Consider the following 27,676-nt stretch of genomic DNA (forward strand, 5'->3'; position numbering starts at 1 on the left):
GAGAAGGCACGGAAAAGATAAGAGAAAAAGGTTTTTTTTTTTCTTTTTTTTTCTTTTTTGTTGAGAGTCCAGACCGCGGGGTCAATCCTTTTTTTTTTGTTTTCTTCCAAATTAGGCCCCCCTTTTATAAGAAGGGGGGTGTGGGGTGTGCTTACAAACTAAAAACCCAAAGAAACCAAAACCAATTTTTCAAATTAAAACTTTATTCGCCTCGTCCAGGATGCACTCCAGCCCCTGCGGTGCCCACCGGTCGCGGAAAGCCTCGAGCGTACCGGCAGACACCGCGTGCTCCATCTCTTTTTTTTTTTTTTTTAATTTTGTTAGGCCCCCCTTTTATAAGAAGGGGGGGTGTGGGGTGTGCTTAAATACTAAAACCAAACAAACCAAAACCAAATGTTTAAATTAAAATTTTATTCTCCTCGTCCAGGATGCACTCCAGCCCCTGCGGTGCCCACCGGCCGCGGAAAGCCTCGAGCGTACCGGCAGACACCGCGTGCTCCATCTCCAGGGCCACCCAGGCACGGAGCATTCCGCGGAAGAGAGGCAGACAGGCCGAGCGACCGCCCCCGTGGACCGCAAGCATCCTGGACCTGTGGATATCCAGGATGCACTCCAGTTTCGTCTAGTTTTCTCGTTTATCCTGGGACAATTGGAGTCAGGTGACTGCAGGTTTTGTATAAAAGGTGCTGGTTGGTGGGTAAAGTGATAGTTGAGTTGTTTGGTATCATGGGGGATTTTGTAGTGAGAGGTTTGTTCTCGGTGCTGGTGTTAGTTGGAGTGGTTTGTTGCTCTGATATTTGGCAACAGTTTAGAGGCCAGAGATTTCAATGGAGAAGAGTTAAACCCACCCCTGTGCCCCAGAGATTCCCTCCCCCTGTGCCTCCCTTTGGTTCCCATTTCAGTGTGTCTGAGGGGAGAAGTCTGTCTCCACTGCAGACTGTGATGGTGCAGTGTGGAGAGCAGAACCTGCTGGTGAGGGTAGACATGGATTTATTTAGAACCAGGCACCTGATTAAAGCTGCTGACCTGACCCTGGGGACAGCAGGTTGTCGGCCAACTGGGATCTACTCTCAGAACCACACTGTCCTCTTTGACTATGGGCTCCATGAATGTGGCAGCAGATTGCAGGTAATGTGATTCCTCAACTCTTGCTCCAATTTCACTGTGTAGATTACTGCCCACTCTGAACTCATTAACATCGGGGGAAACTCCAGCCACTGAGGAGATCCCTGAATGAAATCTGTGTATAAATTCTTGCCCACTGTTAAATATCACCCTGTGTGAAACTACTTCTTTATGTTGCCATGTCTATCTTAGCTTTACTTTTAAAGAACTTCAACTTGTCACTGAGGGACTGCATCTTTCTTAAATGGGTCATTACTTCTCTCTAACTCTGAGATTCAATTCTATTGACCTTGAACCTTCACTGACATTTCTCCAAACCACTCTGTTCTTTTGTGCCTCAATTGATTTATCTTTTCCGTTCCTTCCTGTGGATATTCAGGCCTGTTGCCTCAACTTGTGGTCAATGAATGTTCAGTGTGGAAGTTCCTGTTGAGACTTCTCTTGAAAGATGAAACAAGTGGAATAATAATTGGGATACAATGTATTAAAGGGGAACTCCACTTTTGGTTATTATACCTGCCAATCCCCTTGATTCCATGGACACAGATGAGGTTTAAAAGTGATGTTGTGTTTTGTGCTCCATATCAGGGGTAACTTGAAGCCCCTTAAGGTGAAAGCTCTATTCTATATGGGAAAGAATGCTCATCAAATCTGGCAGTGCCAATCATTTCAGGGTTTCTGACTGCAGGCCTGAAGTCCCCTGTAATAGAAGGTGGACTGAGCAGAGTAACAGAGGCTGCTCCAGGCAACTTCAACCAATGGTGGAGCTGCTTCAAACATGTGTCATTGAGGAGCAGCTGAAACCCCTCAAACTGCTGCTTAACAGGGCAGGAAAATGACCAGAAAAAGATTTTGTCCAATGAAACCAGCTCTTCATTCCTTAACCTGATGTCTTTCAGATGGCTGGAGATTTCCTGGTCTACACCACCCACCTGAACCACACCCCAAATGCTCGTGGATCTGCCATTGTGAGAACTAATGGAGCAGTCATTCCCATTGAGTGCCACTATTTTAGGTAAGAATCTTTACTCTGTGGCAAATAAGGTCTACAGCAGGTGCAGTTCTTTGACGTTGTCCTGAAATTACACTCCTGTCCTACCAGGAAGGGCAATGTGAGCAGTGACCCTATCAAGCCCACCTGGATCCCATTCAGCTCGACCAAGTCTGGAGAAGGGCTTCTGTCATTCTCACTGCGTCTTATGAACGGTATGTGATGTGTGGATGGGGAGTGCTTTTTTGTTGTCTCCCACTGGGAGTGACATCCACTGTCTCCAACCCTTGTCCTCTTGTACTTCAGATGACTGGTTTACAGAGCGCACCTCGACTGTCTACTACCTGGGTGACCTCATTCACATTGAGGCCTCTGTTTCAATGACCAACCACATGCCCTTGAAGCTCTACATTGACAGCTGTGCAGCTACATTGAGCCCAGACAAGGATTCCACCCCAAGATACAACATCATTGACTACCATGGGTAAGGAGCTCTCTGCTTTCTCCAGCTGGTTATGTCTCAATAGGTTCACTTAATTCACTTTTTTCCCCTTTTTTTAATCTTTCTTCAGTTGCCTCCTGGACAGCAAAGCTGAGGACTCCTTTTCAACCTTTGTGTTGCCAAGAGGTGAACGTGAGCTGGACAAACTCCAGTTTGACCTGGATGCGTTCCGCTTCTTTGGAGATGACCGTTCCTTGGTAAGAGGAAGCCAAACATTGGGTTCCCCATGTTGGGAGGAGGTCACTGAATAACAACTTGTATTGAATGTGTCCCTCAGATTTTCATCACCTGTCACCTGAAAGTTGCTGCAGTGGATCGGAGAGATTCCATGAACAAAGCTTGTACTTTCCAGAATATGTAAGTTCCCCCTCTCTCTCTGGGATGTGTTGTCTTAAAGGGTGATGGACAACCTGGTTGATAAATGGATTCTCTGGTTCAGCTGGACCCCATTGGAAGAATCGACCAATGACGTGTGTGCCTGTTGTCATCTGGGCAAGTGCAGTGCCACGAGGGAATTCCGACTTGATTCCAGAGGAAGGAGGGATCTTGTATCTGGACCTGGTAGGACATTGATCCTCTTGATTGTTGGAGGTCACCCTTTACCCTCTCTAACTGGAATGTTTGATATTGCAGGGAGTGATGCTGAATTGAAGTGGGAGGGTGAGGCCTCACTTGGACCCCTGGTCATTCTGGATCCTGATGTGACAGACCTGGCAACTGAGCCCCTTAATGAGGTTGAGCAAAGGATGCAGGAGAGGTCTCCGGGTGGTGAGTTGGCCGACTGCTAGTTTCCATTTTCCCTCCGTATTTCCTTCACTCACTGACCATTGGTTTTTTTTTTGTTCCTTTTTTTTAAGGTGTGGCGTCTGAGGTGGTCCTGATTTTGGCCCTGACTGTGACCGCTGTCTCTCTGATCTCTGCTTCTTTGATTGCCTTGTTCCTGCACAGGAAACACAAGCAAACCCAGTTCAACTAGTTATCAAATGACTAATAAAGCAGTGACTACTTGTATCTTCTAATGGCTGGTTGCTCATTTTTCATTCTCTGGCTCCAATCAGCATGCAATGGGTGCTTAATACTGTTAGTAACACTCCGCACTCCTCCACAGTTCCTCCTGTTAGTGAAATGGGTTTTAATGGGTCCATGTCAGTAGTGGCAGAATGGCTGTTAATAGTGTATCCATGCCCAGTCCAGGGATGGCTGCAGCAATGGGTGAAGGCTTGCCAGGCCCTCATTGTACAGGTCAATGAACTTTGAAGGGACAGTGGGACTGGCCTGAGGTTCTGGTGCTGGCTGGTTGATGGCCCAATCATTCCCTTGGTGCTCTGTGGCTATTGATCAGTTGAATCCCCACACGGGCTCCAAACTCCAGTTAAACTTTCCTGTTTGGAGCTAATTGTCCAAACACCAATAGGATTGAAAGTCAGTGGACTTGGAACTCTCTTCCAAGATTGAAGATCTCTGCCCCTGGTGCAAAGATTCTTGTTTAGTGGGGCTGGGACTCCAGGTAGATTTCAAATGCCCAGTGTAAAGGTTAATGTGCACGGGCCAATGATGTGCCCAGTGGGTACAGGCACAGAGTGCGAGGGACAGCGAGCCCAGCGGTTGTGATTTAACTCTGTTGGATTTGAATTTCACCTGTCTTTTGAGAAGACTGAAGTTTCTTTATGTTCAGCTTCTCCTCACGACAGGCCCTCGGGATTGTACTGTAAGTCGTTAGTCCTATTTTCAGATTGCATTGTTTCATTCACTGTATTTGAGGGGTGGTCATAGGAACAGGAGTAGGTCATTTAGCCCCTCGAGCCTGGTCCACCATTCAATGAGATCATGGCTGATCTGTGACATAACTCCATATACCTGCTTTAGTCATATCCCTTACCTTCTTTGCATAACAAAATTTTAAGCTGAGATAATAGATTTAACAATTGAGCTAGCATCAACTGCCCTTTGTGGAAGAGTGGTCTTAACTTCTCCCACTCTTTGCGTGCAGAAGTGTCTCTTAACTTCACTCCTGAAAGTCCTGATTCTAATTTTTAGTTTATGTTCCCTGGTCGCTAAACTGGCTGTGTTTTTATAACTTTACAGTGAATTGGGTCCAATCCATGTCTGGGCCACCCTTGCCTTGTGAAACACTGAAATTTGTTCATAAAATATTTAGATTAATAAGAGAATGTTTAACTTTACTGAGCTGGGTTTTTCTTTTTGGTAAATCAGACATTCAGGGGGTCTATTAAACAGGATGGGAGCTGTTAGCAGTAAACACCCTCGCTTCAGACAACATTCTTTGGCAGGTGGAAACCATTCCTCCATTTAAATCAAATCATGGTAATATTTTACTTGAGCTATAATCACTGAAGTTTAGTGTTTAAACATAGCAGGAGATCCAGGCTCGTTCTGTTAAAGTAGAATAACAATAAGTTAGTGGGAACTTTTAACAATAGCAATTCATTTCTGCTCACTGTACACACTGAAGGTGATTTTTCTTCCAGTGGAAACTGCAGTCAGACGGCCCCTCCTCACTTTCACTCTGAGCTTCCTCACACTATTGATAAATAGTGTTCGGAAACTTTAAACCCAATAGATGACAATACATTCAAGTGTAGTGTAGGTCCATCCTACCCTCTTCTGACTGTTGTCTGATTTACATATAAACATTTCAGGGAGACTTTACAAAGTGCAGACACTGGCCAGGTCACCAGGAGAACTACTTTGGGATATTTTTATAATGTTGCAAAAAAAATACCATGTAGAAATGCTTCAAGAATTCATTTTCAATGAAGCTTTGGATCTTACAGGACAGAAACAGGTGACTTTCCTCTCTCCCCTCATCCAATTTAATGTTCCTCTGTTCCAAGGTCCCTATACCACTCCCATTTAAAATAATTCATGGAGTCTGTCTGAACAACACTTTCAGGCAGAACTCTACATTGTTTCTTCCCTCTCTGGAAAGATTTTTTTGGAACCATAAACATGTATCTTTTGCCATGTCACATTTGACCCTAGAAGTTATAGAATCATAGAAATTTACAGCACAGAAGGAGGCTATTCGGCCCATTGTGTCTGTGCCAGCTGAAAAAGAGCTATCCAGCCTGATCGCACTCTTGGTCTTGGTCCGCAGCCTTGTCGGTGACGGCACTTCAAGTGCACATCGAAGTACTTTTAAAAAGCGATGTGGGTTTCTGCCTCTACCACCCTTTCAGCCAGTAAGGTGCATACCCACACCACCCTCTGGGTGAAAAAATTTATCCCCAGTTCCCCTCTAATCCTTCCACCAATTACTTGAAATATATGCCCCCTGGTTATTGGCCTGTCTGCTGAGGGAAATAGGACCTTAATACCTTTAAAAAAAAATTGTTTATGGGATGTGGGCGTTGCTGGCCAGGGCAGAATTTATTGCCCATCCGAAATTGTCCTTGAGAAGGTGGTGGTGAGCTGCTGACTTCTTGAAGTGATGCAGTCCGTGTGATCCCCAAAAATTTTATACACCTCAATTAAATCCCCCCCTCAGCCTCCTCTGTTCCAATGAAAACAACTCCAGCCGATCCAATCCTTCCTCAAAGCTAAAATTCTCCAGTCCTGGAACATCCTTGTAAATCTCCTCTGGACCCTCTCTGGTCCAATCCCATCTTTCCTGTAATGTGGTGACCTGAACTGGACACGGGTTAAATTTATTAGTCCGCCTGTTCCCACAGGTCCCAGTCGAGTTTCTTCATTCCTTTCCTTGGTTCAATCCGTCATTCACCGATTGGGTTTATGACCGGTCACCACCTCCTGTGATTTCCCCAATTGGCTGCCCCTCTTCTCAGAGATTCTCTCGCTCCACAGACCACCTGCACTCTGTCGGTTCCACCAATCCGGGAAGCTTCACCTGTGATTGGATGAACTCGGTGACCCGGGCCCGTCATGGCGGCCGCATCTCCCACAATGCAGAGCGGCGGAGAAAAGGCCCCATCTGTGAGACGGGCCGCGCTGCACTCTGGGAGAATGTTCGCACATGCGCACATCACCCGCCGGATCAGTGACCGCTTCCTGTTGTGTCGCGAGACAAACTTTCCGTTTTTTCGGTTGAGAACGAGCGGTTTTTATTGTGACGGAAACTGACGTCACTTTTCCTTTGAATCGCGCGGTTTGATTTAAATAAACGGCGCACATGCGCAGTGTGGCGCGTCCCTCTTAAAGGGCCCTGGACCGGCCGAGAGTCCCCGAGCCCGGGGACAGGACCGAGAGACGGGCAATGGGATTAGAGCGGAGGGCGGCCCCGGGGAGGGGGAAACTTGCATTTCTCCAGCGCCTGTCACATCCTCAGGACGACCCAAAGCCTCGCAGCCAATGGGGGGCTTTGGAAATGAGGTCACTGTTGTAATGTGGGCAGCCATTTTGTGCACAGCAAGATCCCACAAACAGCAATGTGATAAATGACCAGATAATCTGTTTATAGGTGTTGGTGGAGGATTAAATATTAGCCAGGACACCAGAGAGAACTCCCCTGCTCTTCTTTGAATCGTGTCGTGGGATCTTTTACATCCACCTGAGGGGCCGGACTGGTTTAACGGCTCGTGGAAAAGACGGCACCTCTGACAGTGCAGCACTCCCTCAGTACTGCACTGGAGTGTGAGCCGAGATTTTGTGCTCAGGTCTCTGGAGGGGAGCTTTAACCCGCAACCTTTATGATTCTCGAGGTGAGAGAGTGCTACAAATGAGCCAAGGCCGACACCGAGTACTTCAGAAGGGTCATTAATTCTTCTGTCCCGTAACACGATGTGACTTTCTTCCACAGGAGAACTCATGCCTGAACTTCCAGGAGTTTTGAGGAAAACTGCAACGGATTTGAACAATTTGCTGGAAAATACTTGAGGCTGACTGGAAACCTCTTTGGATGTTCACACGGCCGGGAGGCACCAAGACAATTCGATGAGACTGTGAAGGATGTCAAGTGAAATCAGGGACATGGCGAGCAACGGTGTGAAGGTAACTGGGGGATCCCCGGGGTAATGCCCAGTCTGTTCAGGTGGGCCATTTAAAAGGAAATGGAACAGTGCGGGGAGAAAGTTGTCTGGGGACCGGAAACAGAGGGTCCGGGTTAATGGGAGTTGCTGAGATTGGAGAAGGGTTGGAAGTGGTTACCCCAGGGGTCAGTGCTGGGCCCACTTTTATTCTCCGTATTTATGGACTATTTGGAATTACATAGAATTTACAGCACAGAAACAGGCCATTCGGCTCAACTGGTCTGTGCCGGTGTTTATGCTCCACACGAGCCCCTCTCACACCTCTCTTCATCTGTCCCTATCTGTATATCCTTCTGTTCCTTTCTCTCTCATGTACTTATCGAGCTTCCCCTTAAAGGCATCAATGCTATTCACCTCAACTACTCCATGTGTTAGCAAGTTCCACATTCTAACCACTCCTTGTGTAAATAAGTTCCTCCTGAATTCCTTACTAGATTTATCAGTGACTATCTTCCATTCATGGCCCATAGTTCTGGTCTCCCCCACAAGTGGAAACATCTCTATGTCGACCCTATCAAACTCCCTCATAATTTTAAAGACCTCTATCAGGTCACCCCTCAGCCTTCTCTTTTCTAGAGAAAAGAGCCCCAGCCTGTTCAGTCTATCCTGATAGTTATAACCTCTCAGTTCTGGTATCATCCTTGTCAATTTTTTTTGCACCTTCTCCTGTGGCTCTACATCCTTTTTGTAACATGGAGACCAGAACTGTGCACAGTGCTCAGTGTGGTCTAACCAAGGTGCTAGACAAGTTTAACATAACTTCCCTGCTTTTCAATTCTATTCCTCTGGAAATGAATCCCAGTGCTTTGTTTGCTTTTTTATGGCCTTATGACCCTGAGTCACTGCATTTAATGATTTGTGTATCTGTACCCTGAGACCCCACTTTGCTCCTCCATCCCATTTAGACTCTTATTATCCAGGAAGTATGTGGCCTCCTTATTCTTCCTACTAAATTTGTACCACCTCACACTTATCTATATTGAAATTCATTTGCCAATTACATGCCCATTCTGCAAGTTTATTAATGTCTTCCTGTATTTTATCGCAGTCCTCTTCACTATTAACTATATCCCTCAATTTGGTGTTGTCTGCAAATTTTGAAATTGTTCTTCCGATTCCCAAGTCCAAACCGTTGATGCAAATGGTGAACAACAGTGTTCCCAGCACTGATCCCTGTGGAACACCACTTCCCACCTTTTGTCAGTCTGAGTGACTCTCATTAACCCCTGCTCTCTCTTTTCTGTTTTGTTATCAGCTTGCTATCCATTCTGCTACCTGTCCCCTGACTCCACAAGCTCTGACCTTGGTCATGAACCTACTATGCGGTACCTTATCGAAGGCCTTTCAAGATCTTTCATCTTTTCTTCTTCAGATATTGATTCACTTCCCTTTTAAATTCTGCTTCCCTCATTGTTTCCGGTCGGACATTCCATTGTCCTAACAACCCTCTACATCAAAAAGAAAACCAAACTCTCTTAATTTGATGCCCTCCAGTTACCGACTCACGAACTGGGATGTGGGCGTCGCTGGCAAGGACAGCATTTATTGCCGTTCCCAGTTGCCCTTGAGAAGGTGGTGGTGTGCCACCTGTCTTGAACAATTGAGTGACTTGCTGGGCCATTTCAGAGGGCAATTAAGAATCAGCCACATTGCTGTGGGTCTGGAGTCACATATAGGCCAGACCGGGTAAGGACGGCAGGTTTCCTTCCCTAAAGGACATCAGTGAACCAGATGGGTTTTTACGACAATCCGGTAGTTTCATGGCCACCATCACTGATACTAGGTTTTTTTTAAATTCCAGATTTTATTTAATTAATTGAATTTAAATTTCCCAGCTGCCGTGGATTTGATCTCATGACTCCGGAATATTAGTCCGAGCCTCTAGGATTACTAGTCCAGTAACATAACCACTGTGCTCCCGTACCCGTACTAGTGGAAATAGTTTTCCCTCATTAACTTTATCAAAACCCCCTCATAATTTTGATCCCCACTCTCTGATCTTATTTGAACTTCTCTGCTGTCATGAAAAGTTATGTCAAGACTCTCATCCTTGGGATCATCTTAGTGAATCTCTTCTGCCCCTCTCCATGGCCGCGACATTCTTACTGAAGTAATGCACCAAAAACTGGACACAATATTCTGACTGTGGCCTGACCCATGATTTGTCCAGGTGTAGCATTAACTCTTTCCTTTTATACTCTATGCCCCTATTTATAAATCCTAGGATCCCATGGGGGTTTTTGCAAAACAGCTTTATCAACTTGTCCTCCCACTTTTTTAAAGATTTGTGTATCTGAATCCCTAAATCTCTCTGCTCCTCTACTCCTTTTACAGTTTTACAGTATAGTGTCTATTTCCTCTCCTTATTCTTCTCACCTCACATCTCTCCCCATTAAATTCCATCTCACATCTACCTGCCCAAACTGCTCACCTGTCTGCCTCCTCCTGAAGTTGTTGACAATCCTCTTCATGGTTAATCTCACTCCTTATCTTTGTGGCAGCTGCAAATTTTGATATTGTGCCCCTTACACCCAGGTCCAGATCATTTCTATCCACAGATATTGAGAAAAGCAATGGTGCCAACACTGACCCCGGGGATCGCCACTGTTTAAATCCTTCCAGTGCAAGAAACATCTGTTAACCACAACTCTCAGTTTTCTGTCCTTTTATCCATGCAATCTCTCATTTCTCTCCAACTTCTCACATTTCTATCCCTTCGTTCTCATGCACAAACAGGCTCTCTTCCCCTTTCCTCTCTCTCTTGCACACAGACTGTTTCTCTTTCCTGTCTCCAATATTCTCTCTTGCCCGTTCTCACAAACCCTTTCTCCCTCTCCATCTCCCTCCCACTCTACCTCTCAGACTCTCCTTCATCCAGATGCAGACTCTCCGAGACACACTCTCAGACTCTCCGAGACTCATTCCCTCTCTCACACAGACTCTCTGTGACTCACTCCCTCTCTCACACAGATTCTCCGAGACTCATTCCCTCTCTCACACTATTTTACCCACTTTTCAGAGAAACTTACAGAACAGAAGGAGGCCATTCATCGTGCCTTTGAAAGAGCTGTCCAATTTAGTCCCACACTCCAACTCTTTCCCCATAACCCTGCATATTAGTCCTCTTCAAGTATATGTCTAATTGCCCTTTCAAAATTCCCATGGAATCTGATTCCACCACCCTTTCAGGGAGTGCGTTTCAGATCTTAACAACTCTCTGTATGAAGAAAAACTTCTCCTCATTTCCTCTCTAGTTCTTTTGCCAATTATTTTAAATCTACCACCTCTGGTTACCGACCCGCTTGCCAGAGGAAACCGAGCAAGTAGGGAGAAACTATCAAAACCCCTCTTGATTTTGAACACCTCTATTAAATCTCCCCTTATCCCCGGCTCTAAGGAGAACAATCCCAGCTTCTCCAACCTCTCCACATAACTGATGTCCCTCATCCCTGGTACCATCCTGGTAAACCTCCTCTGTACCCTCTCCATGACCTTGACATCCTTCCGAAAGTGCGGTGCCCAGAGTTGTCCACAATACTCCAGCTGAGGCCTAACCAGTGATTTGTAAAGGTTCAGCATGACTTCCTCGTTTTTGTATTCAATGCCCCTATTTACAAAGCCAAGTTTCCCATACCCTTTCTTAACCATCTTATCAATTTGCCCTGCCACCTTCAAAGATTTGTGACTATGTACCCCAGGTCCCTCTGTTCTTGCACTCCCCTCAAAATAGTCCCATTTAGATTATACTGCCTGTCCGCTTTGTTCCTCCCAAAGTGCATCACTTCACACTTGTCCGTCTTAAATTGCATCTGCCCTGTGTCTGCCCATTTTACCAGTCTGTCTATGTCCTCCTGAAATCTGCTACTATCCTCCTCACTATTTACTACGTTGCTAAGTCCTGTATCAGTCGCAAACTTTGAAACTGTGCTCCCGAAACCCAAATCCAGGTCATTTTGATATAACAAGAAAAGTAATGGTCCCAATACTGACCCCTGGGGGACCCCACTGCATACTTCTGTCCAGTCAGAAAAGCATCCGTTCACCACGTCTCTCTGCTTCCTTTCCCCTAGCCAATTACGTACCCAAGTTTCCACCAATTTTTTCCTTTAATCCCATGGGCTTCTGTTTTCCAAATAAGTCTGTTATGTGATTCTTTATCAAATGCTTTTTGCAAGTCCATATATACAACAGCGACTGCACTACCTCCATCGACCCTCTCTGTTACTTCATCGAAGAATTCAATCAGGTTAGTCAGACATGGTTTGCCTTTAAGAAATCCGTGCTGGCTGTTCCTTCTTAACCCATGCCTCTCCAAGTGAGAATTAATTTTGTCCTTGACAATGGTCTCTAGTAGTTTTCCCACCACTGATATTAGACTGACTGGCCCGTAGTTACCAGTTTTATCCCTCTCTCCTTTTTTGAACAGGGGTGTAACATTTGCAATCCTCCAGTCCTCTGGCACCACTCCCATATCCAAGGAGGATTGAAAGATTGTGGTCAGAGCTTCTGCTATCACCACCCTTGCTTCCCTCAGCAGCCTGGGATGCATCCCACCTGGACCGGGGGACTTGTTAACTTTGAGTGATGCCAACCTATTTAGCACCTCCTTTCTATCTATTTTGATCCTATCCAATATCTCTACTCCCTCCTCCTCTACTGCGACATTAACTTCATCCTCTTCTTTTGTGAAGACAGATGCAAAGTCCTCATTCAGTACCTCAGTCATGCCCTCTGCCTCCACAAGCAGATTTCCTATTTTATCCCTAACCGGCCCCACCATTCCTTTTATCCTTTTACTTTTTATATTTTTATAAAAGTTTTTGGGTTCCCATTTATGTTACTTGCTAATCTTTTCTCATATTCTCTCTTTGCCCTTCTTATATCCTTTTCAATTTCCCCCTGCACACTCTCCTGGTTGTGTACTGTATTCTGTACCTGACAGTGGTCATAAACCTTTTTCTGTTTTATTTTAAGCTCTATTTCCTTTGTCATCCAGGGAGCTCGAGCTTTGGATGCCATATCTTTGCTCCTAATGGGAAAATCCTTGGTTTATACCCGAACTATCTCCACCTTGAAGACCTGCCATTGCTCATTTACTGTTTTTTGGCCAATCTTTGTTTCCAGTCCACCTGTGCTCGATCCCTTCTCAAATCACTGAAATTGGCTCTCTTTCAGTTGGATATTTTCACCTTTGATTTTTCTTTGTCCCTTTCTGTAATTACTTTAAACCTAATTATATTATGATCACTATTACCCAGATGTTCTCTCACTGAAATACACTCCACTTGCCTTACATCATTCACTAAAACTCGATCCAGCACTGCTTCCTTCCTCGTTGGGCTAGAAATATACTAATTAAGAAAGTTCTCCTGTACAAATTTTTCAAATTCTTCACCCTCTCTCCCTTTCAATTACTATAATCCCCTGCGTCTGTCTTTAAGGGACCACATTACTCTGAGTCACCTTCTTTCTCTTAATATACTTGTAAAAACCTTTAGTGTTGTCCTTGATATCCCTCACAAACTGGAGTTGGCAGCTGATATTGTGACTGAATTTAATCCATGTAAAGAGCGGAAAGAAAAGAACAATTTAATGTTAAAGTAAATCAATCAAATGCCATTAATGACAAATATATTCAAATTAAATATAATCATCTTCTCAAAAATAGTCCTGTTGTATTCCAGTGACAGATTCTGGAATCTAATCAGCCGCGAGGAGATGTCGGACAGCTGCCCAGTGAGACTCGGCCTGTGATGGTTCCTCCCTTCCTCAGGGTAAGCACCTTGGCCAATATCGCCTTTAATGTAGTAAAACACCCTCAGGTGATTCACAGGCGTGATTATCAATCAGAATTTAACACCGAGCCACATAAGGAGGTATTAGGACAGGTGACCAAAAGCTTGACCAAAGAGATAGGCTTAAGGGACGTCTTAGAGGAGGAGAGAAAGAGAAGGAATTCCAGAGCTTAGGATCAATGCAGCTGAAGACACGGCCGCCAATGGTGGAACGATTAAAATCGTCGATGCGCGTGAGGCCAGAATTAGAGGAGCGAGGAGATCTTGGAGGGTTGTAGGGCTGGAGGAGGTCACAGAGATAGGCAGGGGCGAGGCCATGGAGAGATTTGAAAAGAAGGATGAGAATTTTAAAATCAAGGTGTTGCCGGACTGGGAACTAATGTAGGTCAGCGAGCACAGGGGTGATGGGGTGAACGGGACTTGGTGCGAGATAAAATACGGGAGTTTTGGACGAGCTGAAGTTTATGGAGGATGGAAGATGGGAGGCCAGCCAGGAGAGTATTGGAACAGTCAAGTCGAGAGATAACAAAGGCATGGATAAGGGTTTCAGCAGCAGATGAGCTGAGGCAGGTGTGGAGACGGGCGATGTTATGGAGGAGGAAGTGGGCGGACTTCGTGATGGAGCGGCTATATGGTCGGAAACTCATCTCAGGGTCAAATAGGACACCAAGGTTGTGAATGGTCTGGTTCAGCCTCAGACAGTGACCGGGGAGAGGGATGGAGTCGGTGACGAGGGAACGGTGTTTTTGGTGGGGACCAATTGAGCCAAGTGTTACTGTGGACGCTGCACGTGATCTGCTACAGAAAATGGATCAACTGATTTAGCAAATGAGATCACCTACAATTCAACATAATAAATGCCCTGAATCTCAATAAAATGAATAATCTGTGAATCAAAATAGCTGAGATAATCTTAAAGAATGGCTGACCTGCAGCATGAACACAGCTGTCTGTGGGCCTGTCTGTCTATCTACCTGTCTGTCTCCCTTTCTGTCTCCAACCTGCCTGTTTGCTTCACTTGCTCACTCACGGTCGGTCTGTCCCTTGACCTCTCTCACTATTCCTGTTTCCCCTGCTTTTGTGCCGCCCAGTCTCTGCATGCTGGTTTCTCTCACTTCCTCCTTGTCCCATTTCACTTGCTCCGCATCCCTCTCCCTTGCTCCCCATCTCCTATTCTCTCCCAACCGAGTTCTCATCTCTGCGTCCACCTTACTCTGTTTCCTTACCCCTCCCTCTCTCCATTCCTTCTCATCCCTCTCTGTCATCCCCATCAATCGCTCTTTACCCTCTCTCTTCCCTCCCACTCCGTCCCCATCCACTTTCTCTCTGTGCCTGACCCTGCTCTCCTTTTAATTTCTCGGACACATTTTCGACACAATCCCCGTGTTTTGCCCCGTCCCTAGATCTCTCTGTCTGCAGTCCATCCCTTTCTGGAGGAGGGCCAATTTCAGTGGGATGAGAACAGATCTGGCCCGGGTTAATTGGAATCATAGATTGGCAGGGAAAACTGTAATTGAACAGTGGGCGGCCTTTAAAGAGGAGATAATTCGGGTACAGACAAAGTACATTCCAATGAGGGAGAAAGGTAGGGCAACTAAAGCCAGAGCTCCCTGGATGACAACGGAGATAGAGAATAAGACGAAGCGGAAAAAAGTGGTGTATGGCAGGTATCAGGTTGATAAAACAAGTGAGAACCAGGCAGAATATAGAAAGTTCAGAGGGGAAGTGAAAAGGAAATAAGAGGAGCAAAGAGAGAGTATGAGAATAGACTAGCGACCAATATAAAAGGGAATCCAAAAGTCTTCTACAGATATGTTAACAGTAAACAGGTAAAACGAGGAGGGGTGGGGCTGATTATGGACCATAACGGAGATCTACTCATGGAGGCAGTGGGCATGGCTGAGGTATTAAATGAATACTTTGCATCTGTCTTTACCAAGGAAGAAGATGCTGCCAGAGTCTCGGTAAAGGAAGATATTGTTAAAATACTGGATGGGCTAAAAATTGATAAAGAAGAGGTACTAGAAAGGCTGGCTGTACTTAAAATAGATAAGTCAACTGGTCTGGATGGGATGCACCCGAGGATGCTGAGGGAAGTAAGGGGGGTAATTGCAGAGGTACTGGCCATAATCTTCCAAACAACCTTGGATACGGGAGTGGTGCCAGAGGATTGGAAAATTGCAAATGTTACACCCTTGTTCAAAAAAGAGTGAAAGGATAAACCCAGCAATAACAGGCCAGTCAGTTTAATCTCGGTGGTGGGGAAACATCTGGAAACAATAATACTAGACAGAATTAACAGTCACTTCGACGAGTGTGGATTGATCAGAGAAAGCCAACATGGATTTGTTCAAGGCAAATCGTGTTTAACTAACCTAACAGAGAGGGTAGATGAGGGAAATGCGGTTTATTTTGTGTATATGGACTTTCAAAAGGCGTTTGATAAAGTGCCACATGGTAGGCTTGTCATCGAGGTTGTGGCCCATGGAATAAAGGGGGCAATAACAACATGGACACAGAATTGGCTAAGTGACAGGAAACAGAGAGTAGTGGTGACCGGTTGTTTTTCGGGCTGGAGGGAGGTGCATAGTGGTGTTCCCCAGGAGTTGGTTCTGGGACTACTGCTTTTCTTGATATATATTAAGGACTTGGACTCGGATGTACAGGGCACATTTTCAAATTTGCAGATGACACGAGACTTGGAAGGGTAGTGTACAGTGCAGAGGATAGTGATAGACTTCAAGAGGATATAGACAGGCTAGTGGCATGGGCGGAAACGTGGCAGATGAAATTTAACCCAGATAAATGTGAGGTGATACATTTCGGTAGCAACGAGGAGAGGCAATATAAACTAGAGGGCAAAATTCTAAAAGGGGTACAGGAAAAGAGAGATCTGGGGGTATTTGTGCACAAATCGTTGAAGCTGGCAGGGCAGGTTGAGAAAGCGGTTAAAAAAGCAGATGAGCCCTGGGCTTTATAAATAGAGGCTTAGAGTACAAAAGTAAGGAAGTCATGATGAACCTTTATAAAATACTGGTTCGACCACAACTGGAATATTGTGTCCAGTTCTGGGCACTGCACTTTAGTAAAGATGTGAAGGCCTCAGAGAGGGTGCAGAAGAGATTTACTAGAATGATTCCAGGGATGAAAGACTTTAATTATGTGGATAGACTGGAGAAGCTGGGGTTGTTCTCTTTGGAACAGAGAAGGTTGAGAGGAGAGTTGATAGAGGTATTCAAAATCATGAAGGGTCCAGAGAGAAACTGTTCCCATTGGCTGAAGGGTCAAGAACCAGAGGGCATAGATTTAAGGTGATTGGCAAAAGAACTGAAGGTGATATGATGTAAAACGTTTTTACACAGCGAGTGGTTATGATCTGGAATGCGCTGCCTGAGGGGGTGGTGGAGGCAGATTCAATCATGGCCTTTAAAAGGGAACTGGATAAGTAGTTGAAAGTAAAAAATTTTCAGGGCTACGGGGATAGGGCGGGGGAATGGGACTAGCTGGATTGCTCTTGCACAGAGCTGACATGGACTGGATGGGCTGAATGGCCTCCTTCCATGCTGTAATCTTTTTATGACTCGAAGAGTAAACCGTATGACTCTGCCTAATCATATTTTGATTTTCTAGGTGCCCTGTTACTACGTCCTTAATAATAGATTCCAGCATTTTCCCTAACTATTGATGTCAAGCTAACTAGCCTATAGTTCCCTCTTTTCTCTCTCACTCCTTTCTTAAATGGCGCGGTTACATTTGCTGCCTTGCAATCCACGGGGACCATTCTAGAATCTGGGGAATTCTGGAAGATCACAACCAATGCATCCACTATCTCTGCAGTCACCTCTTTTAAAACCCGAGGATGTCGGCCATCAGGTCCAGGGGGTTTCTCGGCTTTTAGTCCCATTAATTTCTCCAGTACTTTTTCTTTACTAATATTAATTACTTTAAGTTCCTCACTCTCATTAGGCCCTTGGTTCCCCACTGTTTCCGGTATGTTTTTTGTGTCATCTGCTGTGACGACAGATACAAAATATTTGTTTCACATCTCTGCCATTTCCTTACTCCCCATTATAATTTCTTCTGTCTCTGCCTCTAAGGGACCCACGATTACTTTCACTCATCTCTTCCTTTTCACATACTTGTGGAAGCTCTTACAATCTGTTTTTATATTTCTTGTTGGTTTACTGTCAGATTCAATTTTCTCCCTCTTTATGAATTTTTGGTCATCCTTTGCTGATTTCTAAAACTCTCCCAATCCTCAGGCTAACTACGCTTTTTGACTACATTGTAAGCCTCTGCTTTTCATCTAATATTATCCTTAAATTCTCTAATTAGCCACAATTGTACCACTTTTCCCGTGGAGTTTTATTCCTCAAGGGAATGTATATTAGTTGAGAATTATGAATCATTTCTTTAAATATTTGCCACTGTTTGTCTGCCGTTATATCTTTTAATCTAATTTCCCAATCTACCTCAGCCAACTCGCCCCTCAAACCTACATAATTGGCTTTGTTTGTTTCAGACCCTAGTTTCGGACTTAACCACATCACTCTCAAACTGAATATGAAATTCTATCGTATTATGTTCACTCTCCCCCAGAGGATCCATTACTATAAGTTTATTAATTAACCCTGTCTCATTACACAATACGAGATCTAAAATAGCCTGTTCCCTGGATGGTTCCTCTACCAATTAAGTACTTTTAAAGTCCAGTTGCTGCTTTACTGTAGGAAACACGGCAGTACATTGAACACAGTAAGGTCCCACAAACAGCAATGTGATAATGACCAGATCATCTGTTTTAGTGATGTTGGTTGAGAGATAAAAATTATAATTGAATTTAAAAGACCGGTCCAGCAGTAAGATACGGGTTTTCACCCACCTGCAATGTTTCTAAACCCGACCTTACCACTGGGGAAGATACCAAGCAAAGGCTGGGCCAGGGAGGCAGGGACTCTCCACAGGTGGTGGGGGGAGATCAAGGGAGAATTGCCCAGGTTGCTCTGACACCCTCTTCTAGTGGCTGGATTCAGACCAGCAATGGTGGAGGTCGAAGACCCAGAGAAGGGGAGAAACGGCCTCAGATATAGAAATGACCGAGGCTCAGTGTTCATCACTGTGGAGTAGTTTACAATTCAGCAAATATATTGTCCATACGGAGAAAATTGTCCACCACAGCCAACTTATCAGGCGGGTAGAAGTGAACTCTTCGAGGAGTCGCGTTTCCCTTAAAAACTCTCCAGCCAAATGGTAATGTCCCTTTAAATTTACAATCCTGTCACACCAGTCATCGCCAGCTTGAATGTGTTGTGTCAGATCCTCTATCCAAGCAGTTTTCTGCTCCTGTCACTGTGACTCATTTCTGTTACACACCAGAGAGAGAGAGAGAATGTACTGCAAGTCTATTTATAAATCTCAGCCCATCTCCCCATCACTCACTGAAACATTGTCGGTGCAGAGGGGTGATTAAGCAACACATATTTCTCCCTGTACCTTTCTGCCAGCTGAAATGTGTCCATTATAATGAGAACAGGTGATGTGCCACATAAGTCCAGTGCCTGGCATGTGATCCTTGGCACATTTATACACAGAGGCACCCTCAGAAAAGGTGGCAAATACCATGGCACTATTTTGGATGGAGAGGGCCTGAGGCTTAATTGCGACAGGCCTTTCCCCACAATATATGTGTGAGTGACAGGAGACACAGACGGAGACACGGGAGAGACAGACGGGGAGAGAGAGACAGACAGACATGGGAGAGACAGACGCAGATATTAAAACGTACCCTTGTTTTAGATGGAGTATGACTTAAAAGCAAAGTAATGCATTGTTTCATTGACTAGTAATGTGGTGAATAGTTACGAATAGACCCGAACTCATTCATAACACCTGCAAGAATAACTTGCAGTTATAGCTTTCCCTCCAGTGGCACATGTGGACTATCATGCAATGTGAAACAGGGTGATTTTAACTCTCCCTGATCGCAGGAGCAGTTAAAATGGAGCAGCTCCATTTCCTGCTCCATTCCCGTCAATCGGCCGTTTTAACGCCACTCATCTTGGCTTTTAACGAGTCTCCCGCTGGACTCCTCGGTCACATCATAACCCCTGAAATTTAACCCACTTCTGAGCAGGAAGGCCACCCCGCAGGGGGAACCTGTCGAGAAGCCTGCAAGACACACTGAGGTAAGTTTAAAAAATAAACTGACCTTTGAGTAAATAAGGAGAAATTGTTTCCACTGACAGGAGGGTTGATAACCAGAAAAAAACAGATTGAAGATAATTGACATCTAATCCGAATACATTGGGCCCGGTGTTACCAGGGCTGCGGGTTCTCGGCGGGGGGGCTATCGGGCACGTGGGTAACGCGCCCGGTGAAATCAGTCAGCTCCCTGCGCGATCGGAGCATAAATGGATCCACTGACCTGGTCTTCCGGGTTCCCCACTGCTGATCTGCGCGTCGGGCGGACTGCGCGTGCACAGTCAGATCCGTCAGCTGGAGGAGCTCTATTTAAAGGGGCAGTCCTCCACTGACAGATGCTGCAACAAATAGAAAAAATTACAGCATGGAGCAGCCCAGGGGGAAGGCTGCTCCCAGTTTAATGATGCCTCACTCCAGGTATCAATACATGGGGTGAGGTGAAGGGGGAGGACCGAGATCGACCCCCCCCCCCGCCCCCCCGGCGGGCGGGAGGAAGCGGCCTGCCTCTGCCACCAGGAAGGCCTGGCTCGAGGTGGCAGAGGAGGTCACCAGCACCACCAACATATCGCCCACCTGCATACAGTGCAGGAGGCGCTCCAATGACCTCAGTAGGTCAGCCAAAGTGAGTACACTTACTCATTCCCCTACACTCCATCTGCCACATCACTGCCCCCACCCCACATCTCCTTCTGCACTGCCAACACTACTCTGTCACATCACCCCTCATACCCACTCAAACCTCATCCTCATCTTACCTGCACCTACTCACCTCGCCAGTACTCATCCCGCCACTACCACTCAACCCAATCCTCATACAATCTCATGGCTCTATCTCATACTCACCCTCTCATGCATCTCTTTCACAGTCAGCCTCACTCAACCTGCCACTACCTGTGCTGCAGCCACAGGGCATGCATCACATATGTGCAGCAGGAAGCGTAAGGCAAACGTGTCGTGAGCATGAAGGGGATGCACAAGGGTGTTTGAGGGTTTGTCATGGTGTTTACCTGTATTTAATTTCTGAGCAACTCACATCACAGATTATATTGGCACCACTGCTGCCATGTCTTCGCGAATCTTGTCTGGTTTGTGCAATAATGCCCTTTCCTGAGGATCACTATGAAGACCCACAACTGATGCCACCCATTGTGTCACTGCAGAGTGGGTGTAGGTGTATTTGCAGGGCTCTTTTGTGCAGACGGCTGAGAGACGTCAGCGATGTCCCCGGTTGCACCCTGGAAGGATGCGGAGGAGAAGTTGTTGAGGGCAGTGGTGACTTTGACAGCGACAGGTAAGAAGATGGTGCTCGGGCCAGCCAGGAGCAGCTTGGCATGAAGGAGGCTGCAGATGTCCACGACTACATGTCGAGTGACTCTGAGCCTCCGTGTGCACTGCTGCTCAGAGAGGTCCAGGAAGCTGAGCCTCGGTCTGTGGACCCTGTGGCGAGGGTAGTGCCCTCTGCGACTCATCTCTATCTGCGGTAGCCCTCCCTCCTGCTGTACAGGTGGACGTGTCACAGCGCACTGTTGTGGAGCTCCACGTGTCAGAGGTGGACGGTGAGGCTGGTGATGCTGTTCGCCCTCCGAGGAGGTCATGACTGCAGCTACGGCGGCCCCCATCCGGAAGATGTACATCTGAGGGGGTCCGCAAGGTAGGTACATATCTCTGGACCCCGGGGTAAGTGTGCAAGTTGGTGACTTTGGTTGTCAGGAGGAGGGTGGTGGAGGCCAAACTTTGTCCCAAGTGACTGAGTGGCCTCCTGCAATGGGTGAGGGTCTCCCCCACCCCCAACCTGTCAAATGGACCTTTGCTGCTGCCACAGGCTGACAGCTGCAACAGGTCCATTTGAACTGGGAGTGTTTCCCCCAGTGCGGGAAACAGTCCCAGTTTCCTTTAAAATCCCACCCCTCCTCACATAATCCCTGAATCAGGTCAGTTAATGACCTGAACAAGCAAAATAAATACGTTCAAGTGGCATCCCGCTGGCTATAATTGCCTGTGGGATTCCCACCAGCGGGGGCTGCGCGCGCACGCCGGCGCGTTAGTGGGGAACCCGGAAGTGCGTGGTCCCACTCCGGGATTTCCCGATTTTCGGGGCCCCCCCGCCAGGAACGCACCCGATAGCGGGTGCTAAAATGCTGCCCATTATATACAAGATGGGTAAAAAGAGTTAAGATACAGATTAGCCATGATCTAAATGAATGGCAGAACAGAATTGCGGGAATGAATGATCTACTCCTGAGGGTGAGCGTGCAGTTCAATGGGCCCTTCCTCTCACTTGATTCAGATCTATGGGCGCCTACAGTCACTGGGGGACAGTTCCATGGACCCTGACAGTCACTGGGGTACAGTTCCATGGACCCTGACAGTCACTGGGGTACAGTTCCATGGACCCTGACAGTCACTGGGGTACAGTCCCATGGGCGATGATTCTCACTGGGGTACAGTTCCATGGGCGATGATTCTCACTGGGTACATTTCCATGGGCACCTACTCTCACTGAGGTACAGTTCTGTACACTCTGACTCTCACTGGGGTACAGTTCTGTGCACTCTGGCTCTCACTGGGGTACAGTTCTATGCACCCTGACTCTCACTGGGGAACAGTTCTATGCACCCTGACTCTCACTGGGGAACAGTTCCATGCACCCTGACTCTCACTGGGGAACAGTTCCATGAGGACCTACTCTCTCAGTTCCATGGACATTGTCTGTCACTCGAATACTATTCTGTGGATCCTGACACACTCTGCGAACAGTTCCATGAACACTGACACTGGGATACAGTTTCACGGACACTGACTCTCACTGGGATACAGTTCCATGGACACTGACTCTCACTGGGATACAGTTCCATGGACACTGACTCTCACTGGGATACAGTTCCATGGACACTGACTCTCACTGGGATACAGTTCCACGGACACTGACACTCACTGGGATACTGTTCCACGGACACGGTCTCTCACTGGGATACTGTTCCACGGACGCTGTCACTAATAATGAAATACCATGGATGAATAAAGAGATAAGATCAGAATTGAAACTAAAGAAAAAGGCATACACTCAGCACCTGGACAATAAAGAAGAGGATGACAAAAGGGAATACGAAGAGGTTAGGAAATAAGTTTAAAAAACCTATTCGGAAGGCAAAGAGGAATTACAAAATTAAATTATCAAAAAATACTTTTTAAAAAGTAAAGTATTCTACAGACACAGAAATAACAAAAGGAAAATCATGATAGGGGTAGGGCCACTAAGGGATGCACAAGGTAAACTCACAGGTAACGGCAGAAATGTGGAATCATTACTTTGCCTCAATATTGACACTAACAAGATGGATAAGACATTAGAAGCAGAAATCAAAAATGTTGTAAAGACATTTATGATAGAAAAGGGGAGATAATTGATAAATGAGTCAAACATAGAAAAGAATAGAAGGATAAGCTGATAGGTTTAGATGAAGTACCTGAACTATCTCCTCCTTGAAGGCCTCCCTTTGCTCTTTAACTGTTTTACCTGTTAATCTTTGTTCCCATTCCATAAGGGCCAGATCCCTTTTCAACTCACTGAATTTAACCCTCTTCCGGTTAAGTATCTTCAACTTTCATTGTCCTTGTACTTTTCCATAATTACTCTAAACCTAATCATATTGTGATCACTGTTTCCAAAACACTCTCCCATTGAAACCTGCTCCACTTCATTCCCCAGAACTAGATCCAGCACTGCTTCCTTCCTCGTTAGGCTGGAAACATGCTGATCAAGAACCTCAGACATTTACAAAAGCTTAAACTATCCCAGCAGCTCAATCTAATACAGCACCTCCAACTATCCCAGTAACTTAAGCTAAAACTGCACTTGCAGTAAATAGATTACCTCAAACTTAAGATGCTGCCCTAAGTAATCCAGCACCTCAACATAATCTAATACCTCAAGCAAAAACAGCACCTCAGACCAGCCCAGAACCTCAAAATAACCTAATACTTCAAAATAATACAGCCTCCAAACTAATCCAATACCTCAAGCTAACCTAGCACCTCAAGTTAGTCCAGCACCTTAACCTAACCTAGCTCTTCAAGTAGTACAGTACCTCTAACTGGCCCAGCACCTCAAGCTAATACCATGTATCTCTGAAACTGACCACAGCACCCTGAAACTGACTCTGGTACTGCAAACTGGGTTCAGGGACCATAACTGAGGCAGTGTTCAATGACTGACTATCCCATCTCCCCAAATGAGTCAGCATCCTAAAGTTGTCCACAATATGCCCCAAACCGATCACATCATCCGCAAAAAAACACAATACCCAGAAACTGACCCAGCCCCCACACACGTACCTCACCATCCACACATTGATCAAACACCCAAAGCTAACGATCGCATCACACATTGGGCTTCTGCATCCTGTAAAATGATAACTGCACTGTCACAGCAAACCACAGCATCTGTAAACGGACCTTAAACAGTGCACATTACCCCAATATTGAGCAGAGAAACCCCAAACCACAACACCCACAAACTGACACAGAACAACAAACATAGACAACGATCTCTGATGACTCAACACGCCCAGACTGATGCCAACACTGAGGGATTGTAGAAATCTCTGACGCTCAGCCTTCGGTCTCAGCCTTGTCATGTGGGTTCATTCTGGGTTCGAGATATGTTTCGTGCGTTGAATATTTTTAGGCTGATGAATCAGTGTAAGACTTTGGTTCAATCTTGGATTCTGGGCTTGTTTTCAGTTTCAACACAAATTTGGGTTCTTGGCTTTTCTTTATGTTTATAATTCATTTTACATGAGTTGGTCACTTTAGAATTGGGATTGGTTCAGGGTCCCAGTTCAGTTTTATATTCTGGGTTAGTTTGGTCAATTTGAGATTCTGTGTTGTTTTGAGTTTCTGGCTCAGTATCTGGTTGTAACATGCTGCACACAAACTGACCATAAGAGCTCCAATTAACTCAGGACCCTCAAGACTAACATTCTCCACGCATCCAAAAACACCCAGCACTGCAAAATATTCCACAGGACCCCGGCAAAGACTGATACTCACAGACTGATCTCGATGATCCCTAACATTACATCATATCTCAAAAACAGCAGAAGAGCCTGAAACAAACGACAGAACTAACAAGTGAACCAGTGGAGTCAGCTAGGGTTCTGGGCCAGGTCGGGTTTCCAGGTCTGCTTGGTGTTTCGGGTCTGCTTTGGGTTTGCTGTATTTTAATATTCTGAGTCCGTTTAGGATAATGGATCAGTTTAGGGTTTAGATCAGCCTGTGATTCTGAGTTGGTTGCAGTTTTGCTTTGGTTCCGGGTTCCAGGTCAGTTTAGGATTCTGGAACAGTTTAACGTTCTTCCACTCTGAGAGGGAAATCCAGAGGACCGGAGCTCTTGGATTGACTCGAGTTTCTTTGGAACTGCAACAATTTAGGCGACGGAAAGTGTCAGTATGAGGGTCTGGGTCAGTTCATGTTTCGGTACAGGTTTAGGGTTTTATCTTCGATTTAGGGCTCTGGATCACTGGGTTTTGGGATGTTTAGGGTATCCAGTCATTTCAATTTACATATTAATTTGGGGCTTAATGTGAGTTTGGAATTGTGGGTTACTTTGTAGTTATGTTGAATGTAAGATTCTGGATCATTTTCAGGTTCTGACTCAGTATTTCGTTGATGGTCAGTTTAGGGTACCTGTCACTTTTGGGATTCTGGATCAGTTTCGGGTTCCAGGTCAGTTTAAGTTTCTGGGTCACTCGGGGTTCGTGAGCTGATTTAGGGTTTTGTGCAGCTTAGTGTTTTTGGTCTCTAAAGTACTTTGGATCAGAGGGTCTCAAGAAGGGCAGAGGGCTCTTGTTCACAGGGAGTTCTGTGTATGTTCAGGATTCCAGGGCACTTTTATGTTCCAGATCAAGTTGAGGTTGTTCAGAAGTTTGGGCATTCATGTTCAATTCAGTTTAGTTTGGGTTCAGGTAGGGTTTGTGTCTCTGGGTCATTTTACAGTTCCTGGTTTATTTGAGGTTTGTATGTGAGTTTAGGGTCTTCCAGTGTTGGGCACCGTGTTGTTTAGGTTTGAGGATCAGATTGAGAGTTGTTGCTTGTTTTGTTCAGAGTCATTGTTGGGTTCTGGTTAAGTTTAGGTTTGTGACTCGCTCTGGTTCTGCTTCAGTTTGGGGAAATGGTTCAGTGTCTGATTAAGGGTTAGTTTGGGGATTTAGGTCAAGTTATGTTTCAGTGTCAGTTTTGGATTGTAACATTGTGTGTTTGCCTTGTCGTGCAAGTGTCTCCAGAAGATTGGGGTTCTGGGTCACTTTGTAATTCTGGTCAGTTTAGGTTTCAGGTCCAGTTTGGAAATCTTCAATATCATTTCCACCTCAATATTTATCTAGTTAATCTTCACAGCTTTAATTGAGGATTTATTCCACATTTTTTTTCAGTACAAAATATCAACTTTATTCTCAGTAATAATACATACAGAGACACTGGAAAAACCTGTTTTTCATTTTGAATATCTCCCCACAGGGAGGTGCACCGTTCCCAGAGACACTGCAATACTGGGTCGATGCGTGGAGTGGACGGAGCAAGCCCCTATTCCATCTCCCTGTTCCAAAAATCAAATTAATATACGGTCCCCAGATAAGGGACGTATCAGATATTAAACTGATAAGAACAGATTTTTTTTTCAAAAAATATACTTTATTCATAAAATTTGTAACAATACATACAATACAGTTGTCATATCACATTTCAAACATACACAATACAGAATATACTTTTTGCAAGATACATAAAGTACAGTTCAATTATGATTCCAACAATACAGTTACACATTGTTCATAATTACAGTTCATGACACTCTAGGGTGCCTTATTGCATTACAATCAATAAGCTTATTGATTACAGATTCATTACAGGTACATTACATTTCATTACATAAATTTGTATTTTACATTCTGCCCGAGGTGGGTTTTCCCTGATTGCAGCCCCTCGGTTTACAATGGCGGGAGAGCTCTAAACAATAGCCTTTCCCCACAGAGCCTTTGCGGCGGCCGCACCCAGCTTCAGTGCATCCCTGAGCACGTAGTCCTGGACCTTGGAATGTGCCAGTCTGCAACACTCGGTCGAGGACAGCTCCTTGCGCTGGAAGACCAGCAAATTTCGGGCAGACCAAAAGGCGTATTTCACCGAGTTGATGGTCTTCCGGCAGCAGTTGATATCTGTCTCGGAGTGCTTCCCTGGTAACAGCCCATAAAGCACAGATTCATGTGTTACAGAACTGCTCCCTTGTGGGAGAAACTCGAACCAGTTTAAAAATAAGGGGTCTCCCATTTAAGATGGAGATGAGGAGAAATTTTTCTCTCAGAGGGTCGTGAGTCTGTGGAACTCCCTTCTCCAGAGAGCAGCGGAAGCAGGGTCATTGAATATTTTTATGGCTAAGTTATATAGATTCCTGATTAACAAGGGAGTCAAAGGTTATCGTAGGTACATGGGAAAGTAGGGTTGTGGTCACAATCAGATCAGCCATGATCTTATCAAATGGCAGAGCAGGGCTCGAGGGGCCGAATGGCCTACTCCTGCTCTTAATTCGTATGTATGAACCTGGACAGATACCACTGCATCTCTCTCCAGATCTTCTTTGCAAAGGGACATTCCAGGAGGAGATGGGTGACGGTCTCGTCCCCATCGCAACTTCCTTGGGGACAGCGCGTAGTGGCACTGAGAGGTCGGGAGTGCATGAAGGATCTGGTGGGAAGGGCCCTTCTCACCACCAGCTAAGCTACGTCTTGGTGCTTGTTTGAAAGCTCTGGCGATGAGGTGTTCTGTCAAATGACTTTGGCAGAAAGCCTCATCGCTACACAATGGGGGAATCCTTCCAATCGAACACGAAGGATTGTTAATGTTGTATCCACATCACATACTTCTGTGCCCCAATAGTTTGTTGTGACACACAATCCATTTCTCTTGTTGTATTTTACACTATTACCGTGCGCGTTTCTGTTCTTATGGAGGTGTCTGTGGGTTCCTGTGGGCTTGATGTTGGTAATTTCAGCCTCCAATGCCT

At 45.6% G+C, this 27,676-nt stretch overlaps 1 protein-coding gene, 2 long non-coding RNA genes and 1 pseudogene across 3 annotated transcripts; 3 read left to right on the forward strand and 1 right to left on the reverse strand.

The window, feature by feature from the left end:
* Positions 1-728: 728 nt before the first annotated feature.
* LOC137302258 (zona pellucida sperm-binding protein 3-like) lies at positions 729-3,181 on the forward strand (the record flags this gene model as incomplete). Its single annotated transcript, XM_067971907.1, has 7 exons — positions 729-1,128; positions 2,025-2,140; positions 2,228-2,331; positions 2,423-2,600; positions 2,689-2,815; positions 2,896-2,975; positions 3,058-3,181. Coding segments are annotated over exons 1-7 (915 nt in total), but the record flags the coding sequence as incomplete, so codon positions are not given.
* A 75-nt stretch (positions 3,182-3,256) lies between these two features.
* LOC137302094 (uncharacterized) lies at positions 3,257-3,637 on the forward strand. The gene is made up of 2 exons (XR_010958421.1): positions 3,257-3,386; positions 3,476-3,637. It is a non-coding gene; the product is annotated as an uncharacterized lncRNA (long non-coding RNA).
* A 2,989-nt stretch (positions 3,638-6,626) lies between these two features.
* On the forward strand, positions 6,627-13,392 carry LOC137302095 (uncharacterized). Its single transcript, XR_010958422.1, has 3 exons — positions 6,627-7,297; positions 7,396-7,586; positions 13,309-13,392. It is a non-coding gene; the product is annotated as an uncharacterized lncRNA (long non-coding RNA).
* Positions 13,393-26,135: 12,743 nt separating this feature from the next.
* Positions 26,136-26,307, reverse strand: LOC137302590 (U2 spliceosomal RNA; annotated as a pseudogene).
* Positions 26,308-27,676: the final 1,369 nt, after the last annotated feature.

This window comes from Heptranchias perlo, chromosome 35 (genome assembly GCF_035084215.1).
Source record: "Heptranchias perlo isolate sHepPer1 chromosome 35, sHepPer1.hap1, whole genome shotgun sequence".
Taxonomy (NCBI): domain Eukaryota; kingdom Metazoa; phylum Chordata; class Chondrichthyes; order Hexanchiformes; family Hexanchidae; genus Heptranchias; species Heptranchias perlo.